The 16980-nt window shown below is 40.9% G+C and overlaps 1 protein-coding gene across 4 annotated transcripts in view; it reads left to right on the top strand.

The window, feature by feature from the left end:
• KIF13B (kinesin family member 13B) overlaps positions 1–16980 on the top strand; it is a 145266-nt gene that overhangs the window by 113735 nt on the left and 14551 nt on the right. For 2 of the 4 annotated variants that reach the window (XM_030446827.1, XM_030446828.1), the window contains exons 32-38: positions 1702–1794; positions 2716–2868; positions 3807–3884; positions 4418–4471; positions 5301–5321; positions 12726–12843; positions 13785–13918. In XM_030446827.1, coding sequence (XP_030302687.1) covers positions 1702–1794; positions 2716–2868; positions 3807–3884; positions 4418–4471; positions 5301–5321; positions 12726–12843; positions 13785–13918 — 651 coding nt within the window. The remainder of the gene's footprint in view (positions 1–1701; positions 1795–2715; positions 2869–3806; positions 3885–4417; positions 4472–5300; positions 5322–12725; positions 12844–13784; positions 13919–16980) is intronic. The other 2 variants (XM_030446829.1, XM_030446830.1) reach the window with 1 other exon arrangement.

Raw genomic sequence — 16980 nt, forward strand, 5'->3', positions numbered from 1 at the left:
TCCTTGGTTCTGCAGCCCATTCCCAGCTGTAACTATAACCATGGAGTGGGATCAGTCCCAGCAGCAGACACTGCCTGAGAAACTTGCTGTTCATTTCAGCAAGTGCAGCTCCTGACAAGAGACTGAGCTGGAAGCAAAAGGACAGGACAGAAAATCCCAAACCAGGACACTTCTCTAATCCTTCCCACTTTTCCTCTGCCTCATCTTTATCTCTTCTTGAAGAGGAGAAAGCTCTGATTTGAGCAATGCACTGCTGCCATGACTCTTTGTTTTCTTGTATCTACCTCCATCTCTGCCTGAATGGAGGCCCCGTATTGATGGAATGTGTCGGGAATTGATGCTGCCAAGTAACTTTCATGGTGTCTTTTTGAATGTGGATGACATTGCATCTTTTTTTAAAGGTTCATTGACATTCAGGCATGAGAGATTTGGTATTATTTGTATTATTTTGGTATTATTTGTATTATTAATTTCTTGTGAGCTTGGAGTTCGTATTTGCAAAAACTGCATCAGAAGAAACTTGTGTGTTCCCCCCGTTCCAGAGTGTGTTCCCATTTTACTGCTAACCATTCTTATTTATGCATCCAGATATTTAGAAATAAACCAGGAATAGCTGGAGCAGAGGTCCCCTTGTGTAATTTGTCAAAGTTAATCACTCTTGGTCTTCCATTTAGCTTGTGCACTTCAGATAATGTATAGGTGAGGGCAGGGCGTTTAATAAACGGAAAGGAGAAAGAAGGTTGTTATTCCATTTACAACATGAAAAATACTTCCTTCTTGAGAAAGTTGGAGAGAAAGAGTTTCTTCAGCACTGTCTCAGAACCCTGCTTCCCCTAGCTGTGATCATGACAAAGCAGAAAGCCTGCATTGTTATTCTGTTTGCACATCTGTAGTTAAAATCCAGCAAGAGCAGAGGAGGTGTGGTCACACCCAAAGACCCTGTAGGCAAGTCTGAGCTGCTTACCAGTGCTAGGAACAGAGGAACTACAGTTCTGGGTGTTCAATCAGAGAGAGAAGAAGTGAATTTTTTTTTCCCCATGTAGAACAGCAGTGTATTCAATAGGTAAACTGAGCCTGCCAATAATTACAATTGTCTTAAGTCGCCTTCGATTCCATTTTCTCCACGTTTTGTCAATGGTGGGGTTTTTTTTTTTTGCTTTTATTCGACGTGGAAGCTTTGGATTTCTTGCTAGGATTCTAAAAATCCTTGTCAATAACCTTTGCTGGGTGTTCTTCTCAGCAGCATCTTTGCATGACTCATCTCTGCATTAATTCAACAGGCCAGTTCTTAACCCTGCAAGGCGCCAACTCAGCATAAACAGTGACCATGCCCCTTAAATCATTCTTCATAACGATCTCTTTGGTCAAGAATTTAATGTCTCTACTTGTCAATACTCAAGGCAAGTCACCTAGGGCTCTGTGAATAAAAAAAAAACCACCACGTCCAAACTAGCAAATGCTTTTTGTGCTGGTTAAGCAGTCACCTTGCAATGAAGGAAGTTAATCCCTTCTCTGCATCTGAAATACACATGAGCAAATTATTTGTCTCCAAGTTAAAAGCTTTTAACTCTTACAAATCTATTGGTCAGTCTCTCATTTTTAACTATGTTTACTTCAGCTGAAATACATTAAAACTTGTTTTCCTTAAAGCAAGAAACATTTTCCCTTTTTTTTTTTTTCTTTTTTTTTGCTTCCCTGCAGGGTTTTGCACAAAGTTTCCTCCGAAGAATGTCTCACCGAAGTTCCATTCCTGGCTGTGGTGTCACTTTTGAGATAGTCTCAAATATTCCAGAGGTGAATAAAGAAATCTGGGTGTCTGAAATGGGCTAAGAACCCCTAACTTTCTGATTCCTCCCTTATTTTGAGCATGCTGGCTCTTGCTGCTGCAAGGATAAACTATGGTCCTTAGAGATTGGGCACATTCCTTTACATGCTGTGACTTAGCAGCAACCTATTCCTCATCAGTGTCACTATGGCTTTTGTTGGGTGAGCATCTATTTGCTTAGATCCTTGGAAAAAAGAACCCCACATCTCTCTTTAGAGAGAGAAAAGGGGGAAGTCAAGATGAGGAGGTGAAGTGCATAATGTATGGAGTATGAGAATATGTAATAAAAAGAACAAAGTGGCTTTTTCTAAGTAATATCTTTGTGCCACTCTTGATTCCCTGGCATGTTCATAGTTAGATGCTAATCCTTGCCTTCCAAACAGATGCTCTTTCAGAGCACTTGTAAAAACATTAACACATGAAGAGCCAAAAGTCTGATTGCTGCCTGACTGTCTTTTCTGTTCTTTGCATTGAAATGTATCTCAAGCAATACTCTATTTTCCTGCAAGTCACTTGAAATCTTGTTTTCCTCCCAAGGATAAGTGACTCCCAGGATAAGTAATGTGTATGAGCACTTTTTAATTATAAAATGTCTGAATGCAGCCCTTTTGATAATCAATGGCAATGTTTCACTGGGAGGCTCTCAAAACCCAACGAAACCAACAGAACAATAAACATGTAAAAATTGAGATACCTGTGACAAGTGGCAAATTTCAAAACAACAAGGCTTATATTGAGAGTTTTCCTGGGACATCTGAATCTAAAAGTAAGGGCAAAAACAAAAATATTGACTCCTGTACGCCCTGTGTGTTTTTAAAAATGTGTATTCTTCAGGATTGGTGTGGGAGATTTTGAGTTTATGTTAAAAGGATGTCATTTCTCCTTCCTAGGATGCTCAGGGAGCTGAAGAACGAGAGGCACTAGCCAGGATGGCAGCAAATGTTGAAGATGCAGCTTCAGCTGACTCTGAAGCCTATATTGAGAAGTATTTGAGGAGTGTGCTGGCTGTAGAGAACATTCTCACCTTGGATCGTCTGCGCCAGGTCGGGTTTTAAAGCTGTAGCAGAGAGCAGAGATCATTAGGGCAGTGCAAACCTTCTCATAAGTGCATCCAATGGATAACAAACCAAAACCACCACTTCAGTGCATATTTCATCCTTAGAAACTGTGCCTGTGGCAAAGATCCAGGGAAGGAAATGTAGCTCTCCTTAACAGGGATATTCTCCCTCAGCTACCTACTGGATGGATGGGACTGGGAGCTTTATATTTAATGCAGTGTTATGAGCTCCTTAATTTGGTTTTGCATTGCTAATCATGGTTTCAGAAAAGTGATTGTGTGGGATTACCTTTTGCTTTCTGAAGCTTGGGCTTTTGCAACAGTTTCTGACATAGCTAATAGAATTCTTGTCATTTTGCCCATATTCTTGCTTGAAGTAACCAAACCCACCCTGTCACTAAGTAAGATATTGATTGGGTTAATCTTAAGTACTGAAACTTGAGCTGTTTACCAGGAAAAATACAGGAGACAAAAACATTTATTGAGAAAAATTGTTATTCTGCAAGCACAGAAGAAAGTTATGCAAAACCAATCTGGAGAATGTGCCTACCTTCTATAAATAAATGGAGAAGTTTGATGCACTCCGAGTGTTGAAAGCAAGTTCCCTGTTGGATGTAATTAGTTTAAAGGATTAAAATAGAAGCTCAGTTAGGAAAGGGAGTCTTTGCATCTGAAACAGTCATCTCCAAGAATCAGAACTAGCTGTAGGATCCTACATGTGGCAGTCAGCAAAATACTGGGTGTTAAAGCAGCAACATTAGGTGCAAGTTTTAGGTTAGGGAAGATATACAGAGAGGAGCCTGTGCAAGGAGTCTGTTTAGAAACATTTTTCTTGTGGAGTAAACACTCTCCTGGGATGACTGGAGCTTAACTTCTTGCAAAACATGCATGTTTGACTTGTTTTTGCTTCTCTGTGATTGGCAGGAGGTTGCTGTCAAAGAGCAGCTAATGGGAAAAGGAAAACTCTGCCGCAGGAGCCTGAGCTCTCCCAACGTGAATCGGGTGAGGATTCTGTGCTGGCATCTGCAGCAGATTGAGGGCAGCAGGTCCAGCCTTTCAATTACAGGTCCCTGTGATGCCAGAGCCATGGAGTATTTTTTTTATATTTCCTTTTTTATATTTATATTTCCTATTTTTTATATTTCCTTCTCTTTGACCCTTCTGTTCGTCTGTGCTGCTTGATGTAAACCATTAAGCAGAGACAAAATCTGCACATATTCCTGCTTTCATCATGCAAGCCAGTGTGCTTGAGAGCAACCCCATCAACCCAGACTACCTGTAAAAAAAATCTTGGAAGTCCTGCATTAATTTTTTTTCCTAATTTGAAAGAAAAAAAAATTCCTTTGATAGAACTGGTAATCAAACTTGCCCAAATCTGGCTCCTTCCAGGTCAGTAATGGGGGTTTCACCTTTCATCCCTTGGATTTCAGTTCTGCTTTAGTTGCAAAATCCTTCCTGCTGTTTGTCAAGGGGCATAATTATCAGTTGTGTAAGGTTTTGTTAGTAAATAATTCTGATTTTCTTCACTATTTCAGCTTTCTGGAAGCCGCCAGGATTTAGGACCCCTCTATAACCTGAGCAGCAACAGGGTGAGTACCTCAGGATCTCCTGGGAAAAAGTGTATTTACACCAGTTACAGGGACATAAGTGGGAAATACCTGTAAAAAAATGAGGCACCCGTGAGCTCTTTGTATCCTTGGGGCTATTCCTAGGAAATCTGTAACTTTGGACCTCTTTGGACCTCTGCTCTTGGATGTCCTATGGCAGACCTGGGCTGAGCAGAGGGGATTAAAATAAAAATTATCACACAGGAATGCTTTTATCAGGGGAGATTTTCTCATTGTCAAGTTTTAGAGCTCTTCCAGAGCTTTTATCTGGGTGGAAACAAAGCTGGTTAAGGGGTAAATTTCAGTTCATATGGAAATTCCACCTCTAGGACAGAGTGAAAGCTTTCCTGAAGCTTGAGGTGGGTGTTATTTCAGCCCATCACACTTCTTTAAAATAACAGTATAGATCAAAAGTTGTCCTTTAAAAAGTGAAAGACTAATTTAAACTTATTTTCCAAAGCCTAGGTAAAGGGAAAGGTCTTCTCCTGATAGGTATTCTGCCTTGGGAGTGGGTAGTCATTTTAAAAAGGGAAATCTGGGCACTTTAATACATAATGCAGCTGCATAGAATAATAGGATTTTGATGTAGTGCTCAAGCATTGGTTGCTAAATCTGCTATATCTGATCCATGTAGAGAGTGCTAAAATACTTGCAGGTGATACAGTGCTTAGAGAGACTTCTGTTTGGAGAGAACTGTGGGATGTTTCAGTATTGGAGGGTTTTAAAGTAAACATTTTAAGACCAGACTTCTTACTGATTTCTGTTTTTCTCCTCCCTTCCCCTCACTGATTTCTCCCATTGCATGTTTCAGAGTCCAAAGGTCCCAGCAGAGGTAATGCATTAGGTCCACCTAATGAGTGGGATAATAATTTTATCTCACTATAAAGTTTATTTTGCTCACTTGAATGCTTTCACTTCCTGCTTTGGAGATGCTGCTGCTGGGGTCTTGTTTGCATAGTACCCAGCAAATGAGGAGTTTTTTCCATTGAAAAGCCTGTCATTAATGCAGTGGGAAACTGGTACCAAAAGTTTCTCCTTTTGGGTGCATCTCGTGGTTTGTTACAGAGCTGTAGCTGTTCAATGCCTTTTCTCTCAGTTCTTTGGACAGGGTGAAGTTATCTCAAAAATGGCCCCATCTCAGCTAAAATAAAACAATAATAAAGACATCAAAGCAAGCACATACACTCCAGCCATGTGCACATTAGCCTGGAGATGAGAGAAATGCTGAAAATTCCTTCTAAAGTTTTCTCAGGCTTGATGGCTTCGGATAGTTCAGAGTTAACAACTCTTTGATTTCTACAAAAAAATGGCTTTAAATCCCTTTTGGGCCAATGGAAAACATGTTTATCATTAGTGACATGCTAACACTCTTTGTCCCCTTGGTTGTCCCAAGCTTTGGTTAACCCCAGTTACTGGGCAGTGCTTTGCATGGGGTTTTGCAGCTTTTTGCTGTGGCTGATGGAGGCTGCACCGTGGAGCAGAGGTTGTGTAACTTACTCCTTGCTTGTAGCCTGCTTCCTCTCAAGGCACTTGTTACTCACCACAGGGAGGGTGGAAATTCCCCTGGGAGAATTATTTAATATTTCAGATGGATCTGTGGCTCAGTTTCTGTGGGGAGAGGAGCAAAGCACTTGGCATCACACCAAAAATTTTGCCAGATTCTTCAATGTGCCTTGAGCACATCAGAGGTGACATGCAGCACACCAGTGATACCAGTTCCATCTGGGTTAGCCCAGTGGTCTGAGAATGGCTTGATCTGCAGAGTTTCAGCTCTGTTTGATGTCTTTGTCACTTGCAGAGAAACTCAGTGAAAACCAGGTTTTCTCCAGACATCACAAATTGTTATTTTACCAGGAATTTGGTTTTGTTTTTAAGTGGCTCTAATGAGTTCATCTTCATCAAGTGGTTTGTTTTATCCTAAGAAGTATCAGTTACAGGATAGTAACAGCATCCTGAGCTGGGTGGGGATCTGGTCTGAGTACTTTAATATGAGTGGAAACCCTCAGCACATTTCAGAATATCCCTCTCCTTTCATTCCATTCCTTCCTTTTTCTCTCTGATTTTAACAGTATTATTCCTTGCATCCCTGCTCTCTTTTTCTGTGGATTTTTGGCCTTGTGGAAAGGGCTCTTGAATCCCTGAATGTACAGCACCATTCTTACACTGGTAAAATTAGGATTGTGGCCTCTGCTTCATTCTTCAGCACTGTGAAGGCCTCATTCCCCTGGGAAAAAATAATACTAAGTTAGGATGAGAAGTAAAGGTGGTGTTGATGCAACTAAAACAGGCAGAAAAAGTTTCCAGAAGTAGAACCCAGATTCATCCTCCTGCAACCACAGTTGAATCTTTGGTACCACAAACGTGGATGGGTGGTCACAGCCCCAGGCAGTGTGGGTTTGGAACATCTTGGAAAGATGTTAAGGATTATCTTTATATCCTGACACCACAGAGAGCTTCCAACAAGCAAGGTGATTCTTACACTGAGATATGTGAAAGTCACCATTGGGATTTTTGAAAAGAAATAATAATAAAAAAAAAAAATAACTTAAAGGATTAAGCCACCTAACTGCCTGAGAAGGCAAGGGGATGCCTTCTGGAGTTCCTGCAGAATCCAGAAGGTCCTACAGATGTTTCATATTAGCTTAATGGGTCTGCATTTAGTCTCACTTCTCAAGTTATATCTGCTTGTTTAAATGAAAAAAAAAAACAATTTTTGCTCCTTTATCCCAACAAGTGTGGTTACAGGAGAGTCAGGTGAGTTTTATTTCCTTTTGCACACCAGCACAGTTCAGGTGCTGCAGGAAAATAGAGTCTCTTAGTGATCCAAGATACAGAGCTGCATTTTTACATTCCAGGCTGTTTACAGTGGAGGTTTAAAAAATTCATTTGCCTTCAACTGGATGAATCAGATGCACAAGTAATGGAAGGCAGCTCTGACTTGTTTTACTGATCTTCTTCAGGCTGTCCTCACATACTGATGAAAAATGTCATTAGCTGTTCTTAAAATACCTTTGCACAAGAGCTGTTACATCTTTGACAGCCATCCCTCCTGCCCCAAAGATCCAGTAGCTCAGAATCCTGGTACCCAAAAGCCAAGTAAGACAAACCTTCAGGTTTTCCTGAGGGGTTTTTTTCACCAAATTTGTACCCTGTAAATCAATTTGAGAGGTGTCCCTGCCCATTGGAGTAGATGATCTCTAAGGTCCCTTCCAACCTCAGCCATTCTGTGATTCTATGAATTAAAAATCTCATTGTTGATGAGAACAAGTGCCTTTTGTCCCAGCTGTGTGCTTATACCTAAGTGCTACATGGCCACCTTTTCCTCTGCTTTTCTCAACTGCTAAAATAATAAACCACAGGATCTATTGATTTCTCTTGCCCAGTAGCAGCATTTTAATGGTCTGTCAACTTCAAGAAAAGACTTGTTGTCAGGTAAAGCCTACAGTTTAGTGATCACCCATAGTTGCTCCAAAGATTCTGTGCATGTTGGTGGTGACCTAAAATGAATTCTCTGATGGTTTTTTGTGGAGGGTGTGTGAAAGAAGGGAAGGCACAGGAGAAGAAGAAGATCTTCTAGAAATAAAATACTTTCTAAACAGCTCTCTTTCAAAATACAGCAAGGAATATGCACTCTTCCAGTGGCTATTTTTGATTTTTTTAAATTAAGTCACTTGACCTCTGTTTGGTCACTTGGCAGAGACCAAGTGTATTCATGAAATGATGGCTCCTCTGGGCAAATGATTTACAAGTTTCCTTCCCTTCTCTCACCACCCTTCTGGTTAGACAGAAGATTCACAGCACTTGAATAATACCAAGTGCTTAGACCTAAAGTTTAAACATCTCAATTAGTGAGTGCACAAAGTAATCATGTGAGTGCTGTAGAACATCCATATGTGAAACTTGGGAACTTCATCAAGTTAATATAGTTAATAATTCTTTTTTTTTTTCCTTTTTGTGAGACTGAGATGGGTTATCTTTCAAACCAGTTCAGTAAAATCAATCATTCACTAACTACTTTTTGCCTATGCAGATTATTTGTGTGCTTGTTGGCACTTTCAGTTGCTTTCAGTATTTTCTTTAGCAAAAGTTTCTTTTTCTCTGATTTATCTGCTTCTTGATGCTTTGCTGTCATTTGACTTGAGGCTCACATGGCCCCCAACAAATCTGACCTCCAGCTGAAAGTTGTCATCTTTCTGCTCCCTCCAAAGCAAAAAAACCCAACGTGCATGTGGCCAGACAAATCCTATTCTCATGTGCTTATTCCTGTTCTTGGAACCTGCATTTTATTTAACCTGACAATAAGCAGAACATTAAATTAAAATTATGTAGAAAACACAGTCATCCATAATATTAAGACTGAAGGAAAATTTCATAAGGATCCTAAGAAAAAAAGTCCTGCCTGCACAGAAAGAACATTCTGAAAGTGTTTTCCTCTTTTTCTTACCTGCTCCAATGTTTTAATCAGTCTCCAAACAGATCTAGGAAATAAGACATTTGCCTGAAATGATTTTTGTTGGAACAGTCAAGGGCACTTCTGACTCAACAAGTCATGATTCAGAAAGTAATTTAATTGCTCCTTACCTGCACAAAGTCAGGGTTCTAGTAAGCTTAGAAAAGCCACCTATAATAATTGTTGTTTCTTGTGTCTCTGTGGTCTCCAGAAGCACTAAGGCTTGGCCTATAAAGAGAAAATTATTAAAACATATCACCTGTGTCCCTTCATCTTTAGTAAATGGATCATTATCATTATCCTGTGATCCTAATCAAACTTCTTTATTGCCCCCCCCCCCCAAAAAAAAAAAAGCCTTCAGGTGCTTTACACTCTTCCAGAGTTCTTTTTCTTAATGCCAACATCTACCAGGCTGGTTGCAGACCAGACCAGACAGCAACAAAACTGAGGGTTTCAAGATTGTTTGAGTCCCATGATCACTTCCCAACAAGTAGTTGGTTACAGTTTTCCTTCTTTTCTTCAGCACCACTGAGCTGTTTTGTCCCAAAAATACTGAATTATGCTGAAATATTTTCCCCATCTGGGTAGAACATGAATTCTTTTCTCACATTTTGACTCTTCTGCAAACTTATAACCCATCAGTGAGCCCCAGGGAAGGAGACTTCAGGAAACATTGTGGCTGTCAAGAGGAGAAAGGGGCCAATCTCTTTTTGGGGATGCCCAGGAACAGAACAAGGAATAATGGGTTGGAGCTGGAACAGAGGAAGTTCCAGCTCAGGATGAGGAGAAACTTGTGGAGTGTGAGGGTGAGGTGGTTTTCAGTGTCTCCTGCAACCCATGAAATGGTCCAGATGGGGGGATAAGAAAGGAGGCTTTGAAGCAATGTGAGCCACCTGAAAGAAACCTTCATTACCTGAAACTTAAAAACCTGAAACCTCAAAAACCCTCAGCAAAAACCTGAGAAATGTCTTTCTGAGCAGTGGAATAGGAAAGGCTGTTTCATAGAAGCATTTTGTGGAAAGAGTTCTCCAGACATAGGCATGGCTTTTTGGTGTGTGGAAGACATAAATGAGTTGTAGGGCAGATATAATGCTTAAGTTGGGTGTTTAAGGTCTGGGTAGAAGAGCTCTGTCACCCATGCTGATAGAGCAAGAAGCTTGCAAGAAGACCTTAAACACCAAAGTCTTTAAAAAGACAAAACTAAGCAACCCCCCTGGTACTAATGCTGCTCCCAGCCTGGCTTCCATCAGTTTGGGGATTCAGGATGGCTGCCCCAGTCAGCTCAGACATCCTTTAGTCTTCAGGTATCCCAAATGTTGTTTCACAGAATCACTGCCTGTCTCTCCATCTAATAACAGAGATTTTAGGTAGGGGAGGTCTGAAGATTGGTGCTGCTCAGCAGAACTGCAAGTTACTTGCTATGCAGGGCAGGAGAGCTTCTGTGGGACTAACTTATAGATCCAAATGGAAATGATTTTTGCTCTGGGCTGCTCAGTGTGACCTTCAACCCACTGGAGAAATCTATGCCTCCTATCCTAGCTTATTTATTATTTGTGAAACATTCATGACTTCAAGTTACAGTTAAGATTAGTTTAGCTGCCTGTCATTTTTCTCTTCAAGGTCAAGATTATTTCCTTGCATCCAACAAGCATGAAGCTTCTTAAAAAAAGGGGGCATTTCCCACTCTTCTTTGCCCTGGAGAAAGAATTCCTAAAACTTGTGGTCTGGGATGTACCATTCTGCCCTTTAGGAAATGTTTTTTCACATTTTTTCATGCAATTTATCAGGCATTGGAATGGCCCAGGACAGTGGTGGAGTCCCCATCCCTGGAGGCATTTAAAAGGCATTTGGAGCTGGTCCTTAAGGACAGGGTTTAGTAGTGAGATTATGGTGTTGGTCAAAGGTTGGACTGGATGATTTTGGAGGTCTCTTCCAACCTAAAACATTCTGTGATTCCTTGTGACTCCTTTCCAGTACTTTGCTGTACCACCTCATTGTACAAATCCTTCTCTTTCTGTTATGTCTTTTAAAAAGAAAAGCTTCAGATACAGCTACAATGTGTTCCACACAAGAACAGATATTGTACCCGTGACTTTATTCATCAGAAGTGGCATCAGAATTCAGTTCATAGGAGTTTTGCATCCTGTCTTTGCAACCTCTTGAATTTAGAAAGGTGAAACTTTGCAAGCTTGTGGTCCTGAGGGCACTATCTGAACAGGACAGAACTTTTCCACAAGACATTGAGACTTCTTGTAGTGTCTCTAAATTAATATTGAATGGCCTTAAAACCTCCTATAAAGTAAATTAGCACCATATAGCTTTATTATTTCTCTTCAGCAGTGCAAACAGACTGCTTTGGGCTGCCTGTAGCAGAAGTTTGCAGGACATCACATAGATTTAGATGTTAAGAAAAAGTTCTTCACCATAAGAGTGGGGAGACCCTGGCACAGGTTGCCCAGAGAGGTGGTGGAAGCTCCATCCATCCCTGGGAGGTTTTAAGGTCAGGCTGGATGGAAGAGGCTCTGAGCAACTTGAGCTGGTGGGAGGTGTTATAACCAAGCAGGGGTTATAGCTACATGATCCTAAATGTCCCTTCCAACTCTTACAGTTCTGTGATTCCATTATTTTAATGCCAGCTTTTCAGCAACACCTTTTTTTTCAGCACATGGGGCTCACTTTGGGGAAGCAATAAACTCTCCTGTACCCACATGAAACTTGCAGCAGAGAGACCCTCTGGCTGGTCATTTAGTGTGATCATTGCAGGCAAATCTAGAAAAGATTTTACATCTCAAGATGATGGAGTTAGAGGAAAAAAAATCCAAACTATTTGGCCATGTTTCTTGACACTTGTGCTCCAGTGTGAAACACCAGCTTGGAGATGTTCTTTGTTAGCCAAGATACTTTGTCACCAAGCCAGTTTCTGACCCAGAAGATGGAGGTGAAAGATGAAAAACCCCAGTGGACTGATGTGAAAGGGAGAGATATCTCACCTCACATGCAGAATGATGTGTCCCTCCCTTGAGATCCCTCTGGAATCCAGAAAATCCAAGGACCTTGGGGACCCAGATGGCCTCCAGCCTGCTCAGCCACTCTTTCTTCCTACCTCATCTGTACTTCCAGACTCAGTCTGAAAATCATTGTGTTTCATCTTCATTAACCGTCTCACAACTCTAACCTGTCTTTCCCTTTTTCCAGACTCCTGGTACCTGCAGCTTGTTGTCCTGTATTCCATCTCCTCCTTTTTTGTTTTTTTTTTCCAGGCTGTTAAAGTCTTTTGCAGTACCCAAGTTGTTCCCTCTTGATCTAATCAGCTCATCCATTATCTGACCCTAGACACTAATGTCCAGCCTCTAGGTCTAAGATCATGTTTTTTTCCCTTCTTCAGAGTTCTGTCTGCCCTCACCCCTTCTCTCTGACACTTTAAACACCCAGGTTTCATCTGGGACTGCTTTCTGAGTCTATCCACAAAATATTTGGGAATTTTGGACAGACCTATTCCATTTTCACCTGGCTGTAAATATTCACCTTGGTTTTAACTTCCAAAATGCAGAACCACTCTCATCTTAAGGTCCACAAGGTGCCTGGATGCTGGTGGGAACTGTGGGTGCTTCTCTGTGCAGGACTGGGTGCTCCAACCAAAAGTGCCTCTGGGGAAGGCTCTTTCTTTTTTTTCTTCTTCAAGCTCTGTGCATTCTGAACTTTGCAAAGGCTGGCTTGGTTATGGAGGTGTTGCTGTGCTGGTGTATTAACTTTGAAAAATGAGATTATTTTTTTTTCCCCCCTTAGGGCCGATGGGAGAGTCAGCAAGATGTGTCCCAAGGTGCCACAAATCCCAGTAGAGGCATCAGCCCAACTCGTGCCTCTCTCCCAGGCTCTGCACAGCAAAACCACTCTCCTGACCCAGGTAAAGGCTTTCCTTAAAAAAAAAAACTTAAAAAAAAATTATCTGACTGTCAGGTAAAGCTGAGCTTTCAGAGATGCAGAGAAATTCCTTCTCCAGAGCAATCAATGTTCATGCAGCTCCCTCCATGTGAATATTTGGCAGCTGTGGCAAAGCTGCTCAGACTCCAGGCTATTCCAAATAAACTTTCCTTTAAATCTCTTACTAGTTCTGCTAAATTCCACCTGCTCTGAAGATGCAGTCTTACCCCAGGGGCTCGATTTCTGAAGCCAAAAGTTAGCTGTGCTCAGGAAGTGCCCTTTGTTAAGCAAGTAAACCAGCAAAGACAGGAAGGCTGCTAATGTTTGGTGTTTTTTTTTTTTTAAATAAGCAGCACTGGAATTGAATGGATTATTTTGCAGCTGATATGTCTAATATGTAACTGAGAGAGTAAAGAGACAGTGTTGTGGTGTTTTGTATGCTAAACTTGATTTTCTCTATGGGGGAATAGTGTGGAAAAACCAGCAGTATGAGTAAGGAGAATTGGATACCCCTAACATGGTTTTTTTCCTTTACTTGGATCTTCTCATATTTTATTTCTATTAAGTTTTCTAATTGTCATTAAAGTTGCATGCTGTGTGGACATCCCTTTTCCATTTTCCTCCTGGTTTTTTTCCCTGCTTTGACAATTTAGAAAGCATTTTTTTCATTCCAATTGCAAACACCATGCAATAGAAAAAAAATAATTCTGTATACTTGGGCCAAAGATTAAAACCTACCCAAAATCATTTGTCCCTGTCTAGGCAAGCACTCAATGGTTTTTGTGGCTTTGTTTTGACCACTGGAAGATGTTTTAGACTAAAATGATAACAGTTCTCTAATAATTTTTTAAGCTTGGGTTGGGGTTATGTTTTTTCCTTTCCCCAGCATAACTGTTTTCCTTATTTTTTTAATTCTTCCCACAGGTATCAGTAGTCTTGCTGCTTCCTACCTGAACCCTGTCAAGTCCTTTGTGCCTCAGATGCCAAAGCTGCTGAAATCTCTCTTTCCTCTTCGAGATGAGAAAAAGGGCAGGCAGACCTCTCCTCTTGCCCAGCAGGTAAAGAATTAAATCAAACAGGCTCTGCAGTAATATTGGTGAGTGCTGTTAGACTTGCTGGCAAAGTGCTATTTTATATGTTGTTGCAGTGCAAACCAAGCTTTTAGTCATAGTAAAGCCTTCTGATGCATTTCCCCCTCCATTCTGTCCAGAGATAGTGGAGCTGTTTAAAACTTATTGATACACTCAGCCCACTTGGCTTTTTCAGAGTGCCAAGTACACTCCCAGGGTGATGGATGGTAATACCACTTGTAGCAACAATAGTAAAATTTATGAAGTGCACTTAGTGTTGTTTGTGTATTGCCAAGTGGAAAATGTAATTCTATTTTTAATTTGTTATTTCATACACCATTCCCCCCCCCCCTCACCCCACCTCATGTCACCTTTTGTCTTCCTCTCTGTACTTTGGACAGTTGCTTTTGTTTATTCTCTTGTCTGGTCCATGTGTCAGAGAAGCATTTGATTTTTTTTGTATTTATTTATTATTTTTGTTATTTTATTATTTTTTGGATGCTGTGCTGCAAAATTCCATCTGCTCCAGATGTGACTTCTGTGCTCTGAGCAGTAACTACACACTAGAAACACAACAGAAAACATCAAGGAAACAGATGAAATACAGAATCCTCTTAGCAAGATGTCAGGGTTTAACACTGTCCTGGCAATTAAACCAAGTAAGAGATGCTCTCTGTTAATCTCTCTCTCCTCCTTGATAAAGAAAGGAGAGAGAATAAGGGAGAGAGACTGATGGGTTGGGAACTGAACTACACAGCTTTAATGAAACAGTAATGATAAATAGGAAAAATGACTAAATCTATACAAATATACAGGAAAATTGATCCCAGGTTCCTCGCCCCTTTTCCCCCAATAACTCTCCCATCCCCACTGAGGCTGCAGGGCAGCCCTGGGAAAGTCCAGGCTGGAATCCTGGGGTCAGGAGCAGTTGGGAGCTGGAGGCAGGAACACACAGATTCAGGCTGGCATGGATCAGGAGCAGAGGCAGAGGAAGGGATGGAATCCTCCCAGGATGCCAAAACAAACAGGGAGAGGAGAAGAAGGAAGGGGTTTGACCCTGGTGATCCCTCCAGTTTATCCTGAGTATGAGGTGTATGGGATGAAATCCTCTGTTTGGTCAATTCTGGCATCTATCTTGTCTGTTCCTCCCCAAAGGAGGCTGCAGGTGGGACCTCTTTCTTCCTTCTGGAAGGTAAAAGTTTTCCTCAGAGCTGAGCAGTGTCCTTGGCTCTGCACACCAGTCTCTAGCAGTAACTATAAACATCAAGTGTTATCAGCCCTAGAAGCACACACTGTCTGAGAAACTTGCTGTTCATTTCAGCAAGTGCAACTACTTACAAGAGACTTAGCTAAAAGCAGAAGTACAAGACAGAAAATCACCTTTGTCCTGGCCCAAACCAGGACAAAAGAATATTTCCTCCTTTATTTGAGTGTCTGTAGTTTGCTTATAAAGGAGAGTCCTGTGCCATGTAAGTCTGGAAGATTAAAAAAACTATTACAAGGAGAAATCTGGAGCAGATCTCACTTGTTAAAGTGGAAATCCATTCTGCCTGTGGTAACCATCCAGCTCATTCTGCTGCTTTCCTGTTCACTCTTCTCTGGTTCTGGTTATCATAACCACTTAACTGAGACCTCTCCACACCTCTTGACATGCAGGCAAATGTTTTAAGGGGGATCTTTCTCAAAAAGAAGCAAAACAAACCCTAAAATCCCCAAACAACAAATTTTTTTTGTGATTGGCTCCAGACTTTCTGCTCCTTTGCTTGCTACTACTGAACATGGGATTATATGGAAGTCCCAGGATTAGAGGAAGTTGTTTTGTTGTTGTAGAAGTACAGTGAAATAGTAAATAAATAAATTGGAAAAAAAGGAATACATTAACACTTAAATATTTTTAAAGTAAGTTGTGATAGTCCCAGCAGAAATAAAACTCAGGCAGATTCAGAATATTTTTAGTTTGATGTTTTATTCCCTACAAAGCACTAGAAGATTTTACTCCCAGATCTCACCTACTTTCAGGCTTTGCATTTTCATGTTGCCTTTTGCTTACAGCAGCCTTGCTGTTGAGACTGGAATCATGTATCTTACTGATCTGGGAAAAGCAGAGAACTCAGATCAGGAGTGTGGCTTTCTTAGAGGTAGTTTGGAATTGCAAGATGCAAATAGGAGCTCTTTGCAATTGGAGTGAGAGCCTTTCGGAATTCTTACTGCAGCAGTGAGAGCTGGGATGAAAAATGAGGCTTCATTTCCTGCCTCTGCTGTTCCCACTCCTTCCCACTGCTCAAGATCAGTCTATTCTATGGCTTTAAGTCAGGTTTTTTAGCTGCAGTGTCACCTATTTAAAGATACTTTAATCTATACTCTGGGTTACTGTGAAAACTCAAATAACCAGACCATGATTGCAGCTGTTTGTAAGAGGAGGGGAAAATGCTGTTTCTGCTTTGTTTTAGACAAGTGAAAGGTAATTTCAGAACAGGAGTGTGTCATGGTTTAATGAAAGTTTCACCATCACCACTGGATCTGCACAATAAAATAAAATATTAAAAATATTTGCTACTTTTGGCTTTGTAAAAGAAGAAATCAGTTGTGTTACAATTACACCTCAGCTGGTGTGAGAGGTGTAATATAGTTATTATATAGTATATAACTATAGACTATAGTTATATAGTTTATTCCTTGCAGCTCTATCACTAAGGAAGCAGAGCTCAGAGCTTCTTCATCCCTCTTAGCAATCCCAGTGCATAGAGAAGAGCCCCAAAATTGAAGGAACTGCCACAGAATTAGCTACAGCTTCCTCTGTGCAGCACAAAAAGAATATAAATATCTGCTGTTGTAGCAAGACTGGCTTTAAAATCATAAATATCATGTCTCATAATTTCTTCCTGTGGGGTCAGATGAATTTAAATGGTGATGAAGGGGCTGCTGGGGGGGGGGTCAGAATTTGGGAATCAGCTTTAACACCTTAATTTGTTTTAACACCAACTTGCCAGAGCCAGGCAGCAAGCTCAGAATTCCAGCATTACCACAGTAAACTATACACACACACAAAA

This window comes from Calypte anna, chromosome 3 (assembly GCF_003957555.1).
Source record: "Calypte anna isolate BGI_N300 chromosome 3, bCalAnn1_v1.p, whole genome shotgun sequence".
NCBI classification, from domain to species: Eukaryota; Metazoa; Chordata; class Aves; order Apodiformes; family Trochilidae; genus Calypte; species Calypte anna.